Source organism: Paramormyrops kingsleyae, chromosome 10, assembly GCF_048594095.1.
Source record: "Paramormyrops kingsleyae isolate MSU_618 chromosome 10, PKINGS_0.4, whole genome shotgun sequence".
NCBI classification, from domain to species: Eukaryota; Metazoa; Chordata; class Actinopteri; order Osteoglossiformes; family Mormyridae; genus Paramormyrops; species Paramormyrops kingsleyae.
In genome coordinates this window covers 33,354,131-33,368,947 of record NC_132806.1, presented here as the reverse complement: position 1 = coordinate 33,368,947, position 14,817 = coordinate 33,354,131, and the positions used below count along the sequence as shown (strand labels likewise).

At 46.8% G+C, this 14,817-nt stretch overlaps 1 protein-coding gene across 1 annotated transcript; it reads left to right on the top strand.

The window, feature by feature from the left end:
* Window positions 1–1,414: 1,414 nt before the first annotated feature.
* Window positions 1,415–6,717, top strand: yipf5 (Yip1 domain family, member 5). Its single transcript, XM_023791573.2, has 6 exons — window positions 1,415–1,548; window positions 2,176–2,296; window positions 3,311–3,486; window positions 3,974–4,119; window positions 4,876–5,057; window positions 5,154–6,717. The coding sequence occupies exons 2-6, from the start codon at window positions 2,187–2,189 to the stop codon at window positions 5,314–5,316; spliced, it is 777 nt and encodes a 258-aa protein (XP_023647341.1). The 5' UTR covers window positions 1,415–1,548; window positions 2,176–2,186; the 3' UTR covers window positions 5,317–6,717.
* The last annotated feature ends 8,100 nt before the right edge of the window (window positions 6,718–14,817 follow it).

Sequence of the window (14,817 nt, the reverse complement as noted above, 5' to 3'; positions counted from 1 at the left end):
TTTTTCTCTACAGTTGATCTGAGTAATGTGATGTTGATTCTAGCCCTAGTCTGTTTTCGGTCTTGGTCTCGACCAGTCTTGGTCTTGGTACCCTCAAGTCTCGGCAGTGTCTTGGTCTTGATACCCTCCAGTCTCGGCAATGTCTTGGTCTTGGTTTAGGCCGTCTTGACTACAACACTACCACAAACACACGGCACAGACTAACTATTGACAGGGCTAAGTCTGTTAAATAACAACAAAATACTACAGTGTGGAGATAGGGTGACCAGATAATTCATGTCAAGGAGGACACTTTGAGCTACTCTAGGTTTTACAAACTACTTCCAAACCGAAAGGCTCCTGTGCTCGGCTAAATAGTTCAGCTCTTCTTGTGCTTTGACTGGTTTGTTTCCTTGACTGAAAGACTCATCCAGCTGTTTCACATTAGCATTAGTGACACATGCATGATTATAGGAGACTGACCAATCAGCACACAGCAAGAACTCAGTGCTCAAGTGAAATCTGGGTACTTTTAATTGAAAAGGCAGTTTACAAATCCTGTTCTACCTCAAAATGTCCTCCCTGACATGGATTATGGATATGTGGAGAGGCCTTGGTGATTCCTGAGGTGGAATGAAGCTCGAGTTGTATATCTCATTATGTCACCAGTCAGATTCCTTTCCAGTTTCCACCTGCCTGCAGCTATAGTCCAGTCCAGGTTACATGTAAAACTGTACATAGAACGTGTTTCATTTTCTTTCATTATCATGGTGACCAAGCTGTAGCAATAATCATTACTGAATATTGCATGACAGTATTTTTGTTTACCCACATATATAAGCACTAAATGGGCTGATATTTTATTAGGTACACCTACAAAATAAATGTTTACCCCCTTTTGCTCAAGCAACATGCTTTAAGGCATGAGCAAGGTATTGAAAACACATAACTACTGGCCTGTCATCTCCCCTAAGGACTGTGACAGAGTACCCAGAGGAAATCAGAACCACAGGGAAAGACCTCTCACCCCTGGAGATGAGAGATAACAGCGCTACCGATGATACAGTTTTACTAGACATGACAATATGATTCAGGGTCATTTTAGCATATTAAAATCATGCATCAGATTATTATAGTATACCGAAAATACAATACGCTTAGTTAAACAAAAAGGCGATCTGTAATTTCGTTTCATCAATGTTTTACTTTTAATCTACATAAAACGAGGAAGTACCATATGATTGTTATGGTGGTTTAAAAATAAAATGCCCTGACATTCGCTCGACTCGCTCGGCTAGAAAACCGTTTCCTTTACCCGGAACGAAAACAACACGCCTTTACTAACTGATCTGAGATCGGCTGTAAAGGACGTCACTCGTATTTATGTAACAGTGCGGCCGGAGAGGTTGATCTGTTTCCGGATCATGTTTCAAAATAGACTGCAACCGGAAGTCCGGCGGCGAAGGCGTCCCTCACCCGGAAGTGGTTTTGGGGTCTCTTTGACACGTAGCATCGGAGCGGCAGAGAGCGGATCGTGCGGGGGGTGTTCTAGATAGAGACCATCATACGGTAATACCCCACATATAAATATTTTTATGGTTGTTTTTAATGTCGACTCAGATATCGTTAAACTAGCTTTGGGTCAGGTGGCGTGAGTTGTAGAAACTAAGTTGTATGGGTTGCGTTGCCATTTGTCTTTCTTGGTTGGTGAAGCTGAGATTGCTGTGGAGCCCTTGGTACCGGCCCATAACCGGCACTGGGTTTGTGTTACAGGCCCTTAACAGGCACATTCTGCTAGAATGGCTTATCGCTAAATCACAAAAGTGTTAAACTACCTCATACGAAGGCTCGCTGTATATGCGTCAGTCTATCACTGGTTATTTTCACCGTTAACTCCATTAATGGATATTAGTTTCGGTTCAAGAAATATAATGAGTTAAAATAGCTTCTAAGTGGATTTATAGTGTTTTTAAGGCCATGCTCTGTAAGCTGTTTAGGCTGTGAAGATTTTTCAGGTCATTTTCGGACCCCCTAGGGCTGATCCTTTTTTTGCGTTGGAGTTATTTTAATCAAATATTTGCTTTTCTGTTATTTCATCTTAATGACTGTCTTGTAAATTTGTAGTTTTAACTTGCTTTTCTGTGATATTTGACTCATATGCTGATCTTCCTGAAATATGGAAATGTTCTTTTTCAGGCTGATTTGAAATGTCAGGGTTTGACAACTTCAAAACTGATTTCTACGAGTCCAGTTACAGTGTAGATGACCAAGGCCAGGCCGCCTACGGCTATGCCAACACGGAAGATTCATATAACAAGTATGTCACGTATCCCTTCTTAGAAATAGTCTTTAATGATTGTTTTCAGTATTTTTTGTCAATTTTTATTGTTCAGTAAATCGTGTTCAGGAAGGATTTAGCATACAGTTTCATGCAATGAAATTATTTTTCGCTACTGATTTTGGTGGCAAAGCAGTCCCTAAACAGCAGGCATAAGGTACTAAGGTGAAGGACCATTTATTGATAATTATCATTTATGCATGTAAAGTTGATAAAGTGTATTATTCCCAGTAGCAGTAACTCTGCAGTAACCCGTTATCCTAAATGCCCAGTCCTGGTTTAACTAGACAGACAAGCCCACACTGAGCACTGGCAGTGCATACGCATACCGGCTGTGTTAGCACATTCCGCCTGTAAAATGGCATCTGAGGCATGCCAGTGTCTTGTTAAGTCTAAGAACCAGAAAAAGGGAGAAGAAGAGTTTCCTCTTTTCAGAAAAAAACGGAATCATCAGAGACACAGGAACTGCAGCTTATTGTAGAAGAAAAGGTGGATGAACTAAAGAGAGAAGATGTTTGATGTGCTGAATGGCTTGCCTTACAACATAGTAGAGAGAAAGTCGTTTAATAAATTAATCGCATCTGAATGTGTTAAATAAAATACTGAATGGATGTGTTGTTTTAGTGCCAATGTAATATAATTATCATTGTGAATATTAACAATAATTATAATTGTTGTTCTTATCAATTATAATGAATGATAATTTTCCTGGCTTGAGATGACTCATCAAGCCAAAGCGTTTGACCGTGAAACGTGAGCATCTATCAATGTATAAGGCCTTCCAAGGAGAACATCTCTAGAATCTGATTGGCTGTGCTTAATGAAGGATGTGACCTATAAAATGCAGAATACATGTACCTCTTAAAAGACCCTTCATGTTTAGTGAGTGGTCAGCTGCCTCTGCTAGTTAATGTGCCCTTATTTTGGTTTGTGCCTTTTCCCCGGGAAGCAAAAGGACGGGGGAGGCGAGTAACATCTCTGTTGTTTCCACAGACCGTACGGAGGCTACGGCTACTCCCAGCAACCGGGAGGTTATGGGGTCCCATCCCCGGGCATGGCACAGCAGCCCTACACGGGGCACATCTACCAGCCGACGCCGGCCTTCACGCCCAGCGCCTCGCAGCCCATATACGGCAGCAGCTTTGAGGATGAGCCGCCCCTCTTGGAGGGTAAGGCCGCCGGCAGGTGGCGCAAGCGGGGCCGCTGGACTGTTCTGGCTGGGGCCCGATGTCCTGGGTCTGATGCATGTCCTTTACCTTTTTTCTCATGTCCCATTGATCTATATCACACAGATTAAATTCACAATATGGCTATATATTGGTATTTATTAGGGGGGAGTTTGCAGCTCAGTGGGCTAAGCCTCTGTGCCTGTGATCGGAAGGTTGCCTGTTCAAGTCCCGACCTCAGCAGAATAGTCTCATCTTTGGGCCCTCCAGCTCCATAGGTGCTGCACCAGGTGGCTGCCCCTCACTGCCAAGCTTATTCTCACCTACATGTGTGTCTGTGTGTCATGCGAGGCGAATGTCCCCACAAGGGATCAGTAAAGTGCCATTATTATTATTATTATTATTATTATTATTTTACTTAGAACTATGCTGCTGTTACTGGTACTGTAAGCCTGTCTGTGAAGCATTCCTTTATCCTGAACATCGGCAGAACTAGGAATCAACTTTGACCACATCTGGCAGAAGACACTGACGGTGCTGCACCCCATGAAGGCAGCAGATGGCAGCATCATGAATGAGACGGACATGGCCGGCCCCATGGTCTTCTGCCTGGCCTTCGGGGCCACGCTGCTGCTGGTGAGGATCGTCGGGAGCGTCTGCATCGGGAAGCTCATGAGCAGAGCGTCAGTGTCCTGCTTCCTGCTGAAGTGCTGGATGCGTTTACCTATATGAAGCCTTAATAAAATCTCCTCATGCCGGTCTGTGTCTGGAAAGACGATCCCTCTCTGATGTCAGCTGTGTGGACAGCGGGCAGTAGGTTGTGATTAAATGAGTCGCTATGGCGTCGGTCACCGTGTTTCAGCGTTGGCCCTTGCGCAGGCTTACCCCTAACCCCCCCCATGTGCTGACCGCCCCCATGCGAAAGGACAGGTCGTGCTGCACTGTACTCCGCTCCGCTGACCCCACCCATGCGAAAGGACAGGTCGTGCTGCACTGTACTCCGCTCTCAGTGGCCGTTCTTGCGTATCTGTTTCAGTTATGACCTTACTGGTATTATATAAGCATTGGTTTGAGATGTGTGTAGTGTGTTCCTGTGAATTCGCTGTATGCCTTCGGTGGACATGCTTGCTCCTTGCATTCTGTCCGCCTGTCCCGGCGTAGACATTAGTCTGAGCCTGCCGCTCCATGCATGTTCGGGGAAGGTTCCGGACTTGCCTGCGCCGCTGCCCCGCCCCCACATATTGCTTGATTCTGCTTTTCATGGCGTGTTTCTGCTTCGTAAGGCTTCCCGCCCTCAGACGCTTCTGTCCTGGGGCGACAGTGCTGGGGGGGCCCCGTAGGGTCTATGCCCGGCCGCCGACTCGCTGACCGGGCCGTCTGTGTGTCTGTCAGGCCGGGAAGATCCAGTTTGGCTATGTCTACGGCATCAGCGCCATCGGCTGCGTGGCCATGTACTGCCTGCTGAACCTGATGAGCGTGACGGGCGTCTCCTTCGGCTGCGTGGCCAGCGTCCTGGGCTACTGCCTGCTTCCCATGATCCTCCTGTCCAGCGTGGCTGTCGTCTTCTCGCTGCAGTAAGTACCCTCTCCCTCCACCCGCCACTCTGGCTGTTTTCGTCTAGAGATGTCACTTTCAGAGACCTGAAATGGGGGGGTTTTCTGCGGTGGCAGGGGCATGATGGGAGTCGTCGTGACCGCAGTGATCATCGGCTGGTGCAGCTTATCTGCCTCGAAGATCTTCATCTCAGCCCTGGCCATGGACGGACAGCAGCTCCTTGTGGCTTATCCCTGCGCCCTCCTCTACGGTGTTTTTGCCTTGATATCCGTCTTCTGAGCTACCCAGGGCGCCCCTGGCACGTAGAACACGACAGACGGACACTTGGCGCGTAGGAGAGAGTCAGAGTTGCGCACCCATCCTGAAGTGTCGAAGGGCCAGACTGTTCCCCGGGGATGAGCGTGGATGTGTCCAATAGGAAGCCAATGTCAGCGGCCAGCCCTCGTCTGGGCTGTGACACGCGCCTCTCCCTTCCCCAGAGGACTCATCAATGTGGCCTTTAGAGACTGTCGGCATCATTGCAGAAATTCAAGTTAGATTTTTTATCATCCATGCAGAATATGTATAATAATCATTTTGAATCTTCGAGATGTTCCTTTATCTTCATTGTCCTGATGCCGCCCCCAGTCTCTGCTTACTCTTAGGCCACATACACACACACACACCATATTTATTTTCGTATTTGTTTGCATGCAGAATCTAATTTGTTTTTTTTCTTCTTCTTTTTAATGGGGCACAATAATTTTGTTTTAGATTGAATCTTTGTTGTATGATATGAGATAATGCAAACAAGTTGACCAAAGCCTGGTTCTGCCTTGCTCTGTTCAGACTCTGAGACAGGCCCTGTTCTGGACGCCTCTCTGGCACCCTCATTAGGTATCCGGCGGAACTGCAGGAGCTTGCGTGTACGCTGGGGCGTAGTCGCATGTTGCTACAAGAGCACAATTTCCTTTGAAAATATCAGCTGTCATTATGTTTAAGGAGAGCTGTTCTCAGTGGAGTCCCCTTCCTAAGAGACGTGGAATGGTAGAAGTGCTTGAGACTCGCCACTTTGAGTCTTTAGGGCTTTCCTCACCATTGCTCTGTACTCAGACCCATTAGTTTGATCCATAAAGCCCATCGCTGTCCATCTGACTTAATGATGGGACCATATGGCGGTTATTTGCCACGGTCACAGTATTTTAGGTAATTCACTCTCAGCCAGGGGTTGTTCCTCCATCAGATTCGGACAAACCAGACTAGAGGATTTCCAGACGAGGCCCATTTACATGCTTCTCCATGTTCATTCCCTTGTGGTTTAGTAACACTTCTAGTGGTTGGTTGCCGATGACTCAGCCCGCTTAAGAAGGACCAGTAACAGCCCACGATACTGGCCAGTATAAATTCAGGACCTAAATTGATGTTAGTGACCTGTGTTGTGCGAAGCTGGTGTTTGGTCATCTGACTGCGCACCAGTGTTTTTAAAATCTGATGCCAAGATGAAAGGCTGTTTTCCCGAGCAGAGCGTCGTCGGCTGCTTCACGAGCCGCGTCCATTTCCTAATGTTTCCAGCTGCTGAAAATGCTCTTGTCCTTTTAACGTAATGTACAGAGTGCACACATTTGTATACTGTACCATTGGATTTGTATGTGTGAGCTTCCTTAATAATGTTCTATGGAAATAAAAAGATATGATATCTTGTTTTTGTAGCTTGTTTTTTTTTTATATACATCCTCACGAACACCATATGGTTTACAGTGTGTTTCTCTATAAAATTCCAGCCTCCAACCACCAGGTGGCCCTATAATCTTTACACCTCTATAATTGCACGCCTGGGTGGCATGGTACTACATGGATTCCTCAGCCGCTCTGGTGTCTTGCTACCGTCCACAGGATTGCGGTTTATGTAGACCGTGCCTCTGCATAGTCTGGTGTGCTGTGCTGTAGACAGTTATTCAGCAAGCTTAAGGAGAATATCCGTCAGAGTTTAGCTTTTAACCATATAAAAACAGTCGTAATATGGAGTACTTCATTGTTGCTTTTATTTTGTTTCCCAAAACCCAGTGGAATTCAACTCCTCCACTGCATTTTTGATCATACTGCTGTCAAGGTTGCCCTGATTCTGCAGGGGCCTAAATCTACAGTTCAAGCAGAGGTCTAACACTAGGGGTCAGTGTTGAGTTATTTTTGCGCCTGTGTTCCCGAAGGTGGCGGTTTGGCCGTTACATAACCTGGCTGTCTGTCATGGATCAGTTATTCTGAATGATGCTGTGAGCAGATTCCTGTAATCAGCGCGGCTTGTCGCTCTACGAGTGTGTGTCAGATCGGACAGAGAGACCCACACAGCTCTCATCTAACTATGCGCCTCAGGATTTTCTCGTGCTCAGCGTTCGTTAGCCTACCTAAGCTTCAATGTGCTCCCTGGACAAATGGTAAATTCTTTTACACTTTGAGGATGCCTGTAACATTTTGATTACAGCACATTTTAGACCGTTAGGAGTGAATTACAATTAGAAATATTTTGTCCTTCGTTATGGAGCAAGTGGGCTTGCACTGTAATGCAGCTGAAAACACAAAACCGATTTCTGGGTCAAATACATTTTTTGTCTTAAACTGTCAGTGTGTTTCTCAAATGTGGACCATACTGAGAGTGGTTTCCACATAGCAATTCATTTTCACCGTGTGTGTTTAGTTCAGTTTTCAGAATCTGATGTTAAAATATGATCTCGGTTGTTATTTTGTTATTAGCAGTTAGCCGTGTTAGCCTTAGCTGTCTAGCTAGTCGCCTTCTCACCGTCCAACCCTGTCGCTGCTTCATTGTGACAGAACCATGAGGAGCCCCCCCCCCCCCAGCCATCATGTCACAGGAGGTGGAGGCCATGCCTCATGTGTGAGTGTGAGCAGAGCTTGTAATTTGCATCTCCTGACTTCTCCAGGTTTTCAGCATCCTTTCCCCTCCCCCCCCAGTCCTGTGTCCCCCGGTGCCCATGGCATCCGGCGCTTATAACCTCTTATGAACTCTCTCTGTAGCTCGACTGCTGCCCGGCCCCTCCTGGGACCTTAAAGACCCCCACGCCCTCGGCCCCCGTGTCCCCGTGACCAGCCCCCCCTTCACCAGCTGGCCCAGATCATGGTGTCCCACTGTATCCATCTGCATATTCATGGCGGGGGTGCTGGGTCTGCTTTCCACGCCGCCGAGCCTTCAATATGGCGTTCCGCGTCCCGATGGCTGGCTCTCTTAATTGCGTGCTGGCCGTGTGCGTTGCGTTGGACAGCATGTGCAGCCAGGCTAGCATTTGCATTTCCCTTTTATTGTCCTATTTAATGCTGGTGAGTGGCCACTATCAAGCGCTTAATGATGCTGTAATGACCTGAGGGACTGTCACAGGAAGAGCCAAGACTCGTGCGCTAGAGTGAGGTTTATCAGCTCTTAACTGAATGCACACACACACACACACACACACACACACACACACAGGATGGGCAGTATTTCTGATGCATGTATTTAAAATATGTATTTTAAATACCAGAATTTGTATTATGTAATTTGTATCAAATACTTTGACGATCAGTATTTTTCTATTTTGAAAATACAACACTTTCCTAATGTTTGCTTGATGAGGTCATGTGCATGAAATGTTTGTGCAAACATTCCCACAGACACACTCCGACATCTTGGGGAAAGAGTGGCAGCTGTTATAGCTGCAAAGGGGGACCGACTCCATATTGATGCCTATGGATCTAGAATGTGATGCCATAGAAGGTCATGTGGGTGTAATGGCCCCAATAAGTGTCCCAATACTTTTATACATATAAGGTACATTTTGATGTTTTTGCCCATCTTTGCACACGCATTACACAGCTGCATTCTTCAATACCCCACCTGATCCCTAGTTAAGGAATAAATAATTCAATTACTTTCTACAAATACAAATGCATTTTAAATGGTATATTTTTAACTTATAGCTGATCTGAACCAAAGGCTTTGCTTCCCATCTGAGATCGCCACAACAAACCTCGGACCAGATCTCGTGTTCTGGTCCTCGACACTCTGCTATGTGTACATCATAGAGCTCACCGTTCCCTGGGAGGACGCCGTGGGGGAGGCCTACGGACGCAAGAGCCTAAAGTACATGGAGCTAGCGGCAGACCGGCAGACGCCGAACAGCGTGGTGGGAAAGCCAAGATTTGCCCAGTGGATGTTGGCCGCAGAGGTTTCGTGGGCAAGTCAACCATCAGGCTACTTAAGGATCTTCGTATTCGAGGCCAAGCCCAACGACAGGCCATCAAAGGAATCTCAGGAGCAGCAGAGCACGCAAGCCGATGGCTGTGGGAGAAAAGGCGAGACGACTCCTGGGCCCCAAAGTAACAACAGAGGGTCAGGAGGGTCGAAAGCAGAGGGGGGCGCAGAGGGGGGCACAGCTGGGACGCCAGGCGTTGCTGATGAGCCCTCTGGAGGTGTAGGGGGCCCATCATCGAAACACCAGTGAAGGAGGGTGCCCACCAATGAAGCTTACACACCCCCACCCCCCCACCCCCCATACTTTGACATCACTTTGAATGATACCTTGCTACAAATCTCAGGCACTTAATCAAGGGATTGCTTCATCTGGTCCTATAACAGAACTGAACTTTGTTAGGTGATTTGTATAATCTCATAGATTAAGAGGAACATGTACTAAGGATTATTCTGTCAGATGATTCAGTTTTGTTCTGTATGGGTGATATAAGTCACTGTTTGGCTCAGAGTTCAAACAGATGGTTCTGATAATGATGAATGAAAGATTTTAATCTTTTTTTTGATTACAAGAAAAACCAAACTTATTTACCAGAAGTTAGACTTCACCTTTCCAGGAAATTATCACAATATTTGCTCATTATGGGATTTCACGTCAGTTTCTTCTTGTAAGTGTTCAGATTCCGGTCATTAGTGGGATCGTCTGGTGGGGATCCGGCAGGGTGATGAGGCAGGTGCCCCCAGCCTGGTTGTCACCGGCAAGACCAGCCCTGTGCTCCTACCCACAAATACCCCTCGGGCCACAAGACACAAACATCCTCTCTTTCAAGATAGCCAGAGATTCTGGGTGCTTTTTAATGGCTGGGAATGGAAAACACCTTTCGGTTAAAGAAGATGAGTCTTGCCATCACAAAGCAATAAACAGAACAAGCAGATTAGCAGTTTTTGCAATAAACCCCAAAAAAATGTGGAAGCTTCTTATTATTTAAATATGATCAGACAGACAGATACTGCACAGAGAAATCCAGCCATTTTCTGTAACATTTTGTCCTGTTCAGACTCACAGCAGTCCAGAGCTGATGGTCACAAGGCAGGGAACAACCCAAGATGGGGGACCAACCCATTACGGGATACTAACCCATTACGCGACACTAACCCATTACGGGACGCCAACCCATTACGGGATACTAACCCATTACGGGATACTAACCCATTACGGGACGCCAACCTATTACGGGATACTAACCCATTACGGGACGCCAACCTATTACGGGACACTAACCCATTACGGGACGCCAACCCATTACGGGACGCCAACCCATTACGGGATACTAACCCATTACGGGACGCCAACCCATTACGGGACGCCAACCCATTACGGGACGCCAACCCATTACGGGACACTAACCCATTACGGGACGCCAACCCATTACGGGATACTAACCTATTACGGGACACTAACCCATTACGGGACGCCAACCCATTACGGGACACTAACCCATTACGGGACGCCAACCCATTACGGGATACTAACCCATTACGGGACGCCAACCCATTACGGGATACTAACCCATTACGGGACGCCAACCCATTACGGGACGCCAACCCATTACGGGATACTAACCCATTACGGGACACTAACCCATTACGGGACGCCAACCCATTACGGGACGCCAACCCATTACGGGACGCCAACCCATTACGGGATACTAACCCATTACGGGACGCCAACCCATTACGGGACGCCAACCCATTACGGGACGCTAACCCATTACGGGACGCCAACCCATTACGGGATACTAACCCATTACGGGACGCCAACCCATTACAGGATACTAACCCATTACGGGACGCCAACCCATTACGGGACGCCAACCCATTACGGGATACTAACCCATTACGGGACGCCAACCCATTACGGGACGCCAACCCATTACGGGACACTAACCCATTACGGGACACTAACCCATTACGGGACGCCAACCCATTACGGGATGCCAACCCATTATGGGACGCCAACCCATTACAGGACACACTCACACACCATTCATTCACTCACACACACAGACACACGGGCAATTTGGTAACTCAGCCTCAGCAGGTTTTTGGACTGTGGGGGGGGGGGACCCCATGATGTCATGGGGAGAACATGCAAACTCCACACACATGGAGCCATGGTGGAGACTCAAACCCCAGTCTCAGGCTAACCACTGCACCACCATGCTACCGCTGTATGGTGAAATATTAGCCCTTTTTTATGGGAAGCTTTCATATGCATGTGACTTGACCTTTCCTGAGCTGCCTGTACTTATTCTCACAGCAAACCTATCAGGGAAGCTGGTGGCACCTCCACAACAGGAAGTCCCGCCCCAGGCCACAGGAAGAAGGCAGCCACCTCAGAACCTGCTGCACTCAAACATAACAGCCTGTCTGACAGGGAGCACTGTGCCTGAAAAAGGGAACAGACATGAATAAAAGGATATTATGTGTGTTTTTGTCTGTATTTCGGTCTCTTTTGTGTGTTTTGTATTTGATTATGTAATTTTGGATGTAATGAGTAAACCTTCATGAGCAGCTCTGAAATCCCAGTCCTGTCTGTGATCTTCGTAAAATAAGAGGGATAAGACAGAAGCTGGGAATGCATGGTAAAGCCGAATCCGGGAGGGGCCGTGTTTCCGACCCAGTGAGGTCACGCCCCATCCCCCTAGTGTTCACAGTGGGCTACCTCCGTCCGTGTTGCATGGTAAAGCCGAATCCGGGAGGGGCCGTGTTTCCGACCCCGTGAGGTCATGCCCCGTCCCGCGAGCGTTCAAAGTAGGCTCATCTCCATCCGTGGTAATATTTGGCGAGTCCGGAGGCTTGGCAGCATCTGCATTGGTGAACAGCGTGTTACGTCGCTCTGCAAATGAGAGTAAATTGTTGTTTTGAATGCAGTACTGGAACAGCTGTGTCCATTGGAAAATGAATGTCAACATCCTCCAAAGCGCATTCTTATCCTTAATTAGAGGCTCTCGCCTCTAATATTGTCTAATAACCACAACAAGTTGCCTCAACAAACAAACATGCCTCCAATTATGAAGTGTGTTATCAGTTCTTCACTTCAGTTGAGTTTTAAATGCTATTTCCAGCAGTTTTCCTCTGACAAGATACATTTATAATGAATAATTGATTCTGTCTGTTTCTTTAAGTTTGAAACATGCATTTTCAGCTGGCAGAATGACTGCAAGCCTTCTCCTTAAACTAGTTACTGCCTGGAGTCAGACCAAAGAGCGGACATCGCATTTTCTTGTTTCATATGCCGGCAGCATAATCGAAGCCTCTGTGCCTTTTTCAGAAGGTTGTCGGTTCAAGCCTGACCTAGGCACGCCTGTGGGCCCTTGAGCAAGGCCCCTAACCCCCAGCTCCATGGCCGCTGCTCCAGGTGGCTGCCCTTCGCAGACCATCTTGTTCTCACCTACAGAGAGCAGGTTGGAGGAGGCGTACAGAGAATTTCCCCACGGGGATCAATGAAGTACCAATTATTATTATAAGGCATGTGGCCTGAGAAGGTGCAGACGACCAAGGGCACTGCTCTTATTCCCTAATGCCAAGTGCTTGAGCAGCTGAATAGTCAGCGTCCTGATGAGAAGAATTATAGCAGCACTGGTGGGTAGTCAATGTTTGGTTAATTGGTAACACTTTACTTGATGGGGCACAAATAATATAATATTATGCTTAATTAGCCACAGTCTTAGCTACATGCTGATCTCATCTTAATTTATCATTTAAAACTTGTGATATGGGGCAGCATGGTGGCGCAGAAGTCAGCACTGTCGTCTCACAGCTCTGTAACCAGGAGTCCCCACCATGGCTCCATGTGTGTGGATTCTGCATGTTCTCCCCATGTCATTGTGGGGTTTTCTTTGGGTACTCCGGTTTCCCCCCACAGTCCAAAAACACGCTGAGGTGGAAAAGAGTTACAAAATTGCCCTGTGATGGGTTGGCGTTCCATCCTGAGTCGCTCCTTCCTTTATGCCCATAGACTCCAAACCCCCCAGAACCCTGAATAGGATTAAGTGGTTAGAGAAGTTGGATGAATCGTGATGCATGTTTTATCTCAACCGGTTCCTATGTCTAATTCTGTAAACCTTTGTGAACAACTGAAGGAACAAGTCATGAGTAACTCAAGTGAAATACTGATCTCATGTTTGTTCATTATTAATAAATCATGACGCATCTTTTATCTCAAGTAGCGACTGTATTTATTCATGATTTGTACTTCAGTAGTAACTCAGTTATTACTGTTTGTGCCCCATCAGGTAAAGTGCTATGGAAAAATCTGTAACACACAGCACTAGATCCCTACTTTATGAGACAGAAATGGAACTTTAGATGAATCCCGTGAAGATGGAGAGCAGAGGTGCAGTGGCTGGACGGCCTTTTATCCTGGGTAATTTACTGGCCTCCCAGCTCACAAACGCGACAGTTACGCCAGAGAAGTCAAACCTTTGACTTGTATTATCAGGGGTGTCATTCAGATGATTAAAAAGAATCTCATGGAAAATGAATTATTTTATTCCTAATAGTCAGCTCAGCCTTGCTGTGTTTCTGTTATTTGTAAATCATCTCTATATTTTATTCATTTTATTCTGTTTGTTAAAGTGTGTCAGCTTAGCCATTTTAAAACCCCTCCTAAAGTCACCCAGTATTTGTGCTAAAACGCCGATCCGGGAAGGGGGCAGGACCCCGAAATGCAGGAGACGGGTTTAATCAGACTGACAGAGCCGATAACACACAATGCCAAAAGGGAAATCATGTCGGGTCGGGCGCTGACGGGTCGAAGCCGGGGAGATCAGTCCTACAAAGAGGGACGGGACGATGAGACGACGGGATGGATCGGGCAGGGCGAGCGGGGCAGGCGGGCAGGACAGGCGAGGTAAGCAGGAACGGGGATGAAGGCAGGGCGAGCGGGACCGGGCAGGAGACCGGCAGGGCACAACGACATGGGCAGGGAAAGGAGAGGAGACACGAGACAGAGAAATGCTTGGTAATGTTCCGGTACATGGCACCAATACTTCACGACTGCTGTTAGTGCATTCAAGCTTTAAGTATTAGACCGGCTAAAGAGGATGATTGTGAATTGCTGTGCTGTGCTGCCCCTGTGGGCGTGACAATTTGCAGTGACCGTCCAATATATCCATGTATTTTTAATTTGAGCACTAGCACACCTCATACGGCTAATCAGTACATCACTGACTTTTGAAACTATTTAAATAAATTATTTAAGTGAGCAGGTGGTGGAATTTAATAAACACATGGAATGGCTGGGGGGGCCCTGAGGAGAAGTTTGGGAACTGAAGCGGTGTTCATCTAGCCGTCCAGCAAGTAGCTTTTTGGAGAATATAAGAAATTATTGTTAGTTTTTATCGTGTTACTCTGAATATGCATATATTCTGGTGTTATATTGTGTTTTTGGTTTGGGGCAAATATATATTTACTACCCAGATAAATAGCTTTGAACATTTCTTTTGACTGCCTAAGATTTTTGCACAGTACTGTACATCCTGTTTAACTAATCTACTTGG

Coding starts and splice junctions, on each gene's coding strand:
- yipf5 (XM_023791573.2), top strand. CDS start 2,187: ATGTCAGGGTTTGACAACTTCAAAACTGATTTCTACGAGTCCAGTTAC. Junction 3,487..3,973: donor TGAGCCGCCCCTCTTGGAGG/GTAAGGCCGCCG, acceptor GAACATCGGCAG/AACTAGGAATCAACTTTGAC. Junction 5,058..5,153: donor GCTGTCGTCTTCTCGCTGCA/GTAAGTACCCTC, acceptor CTGCGGTGGCAG/GGGCATGATGGGAGTCGTCG.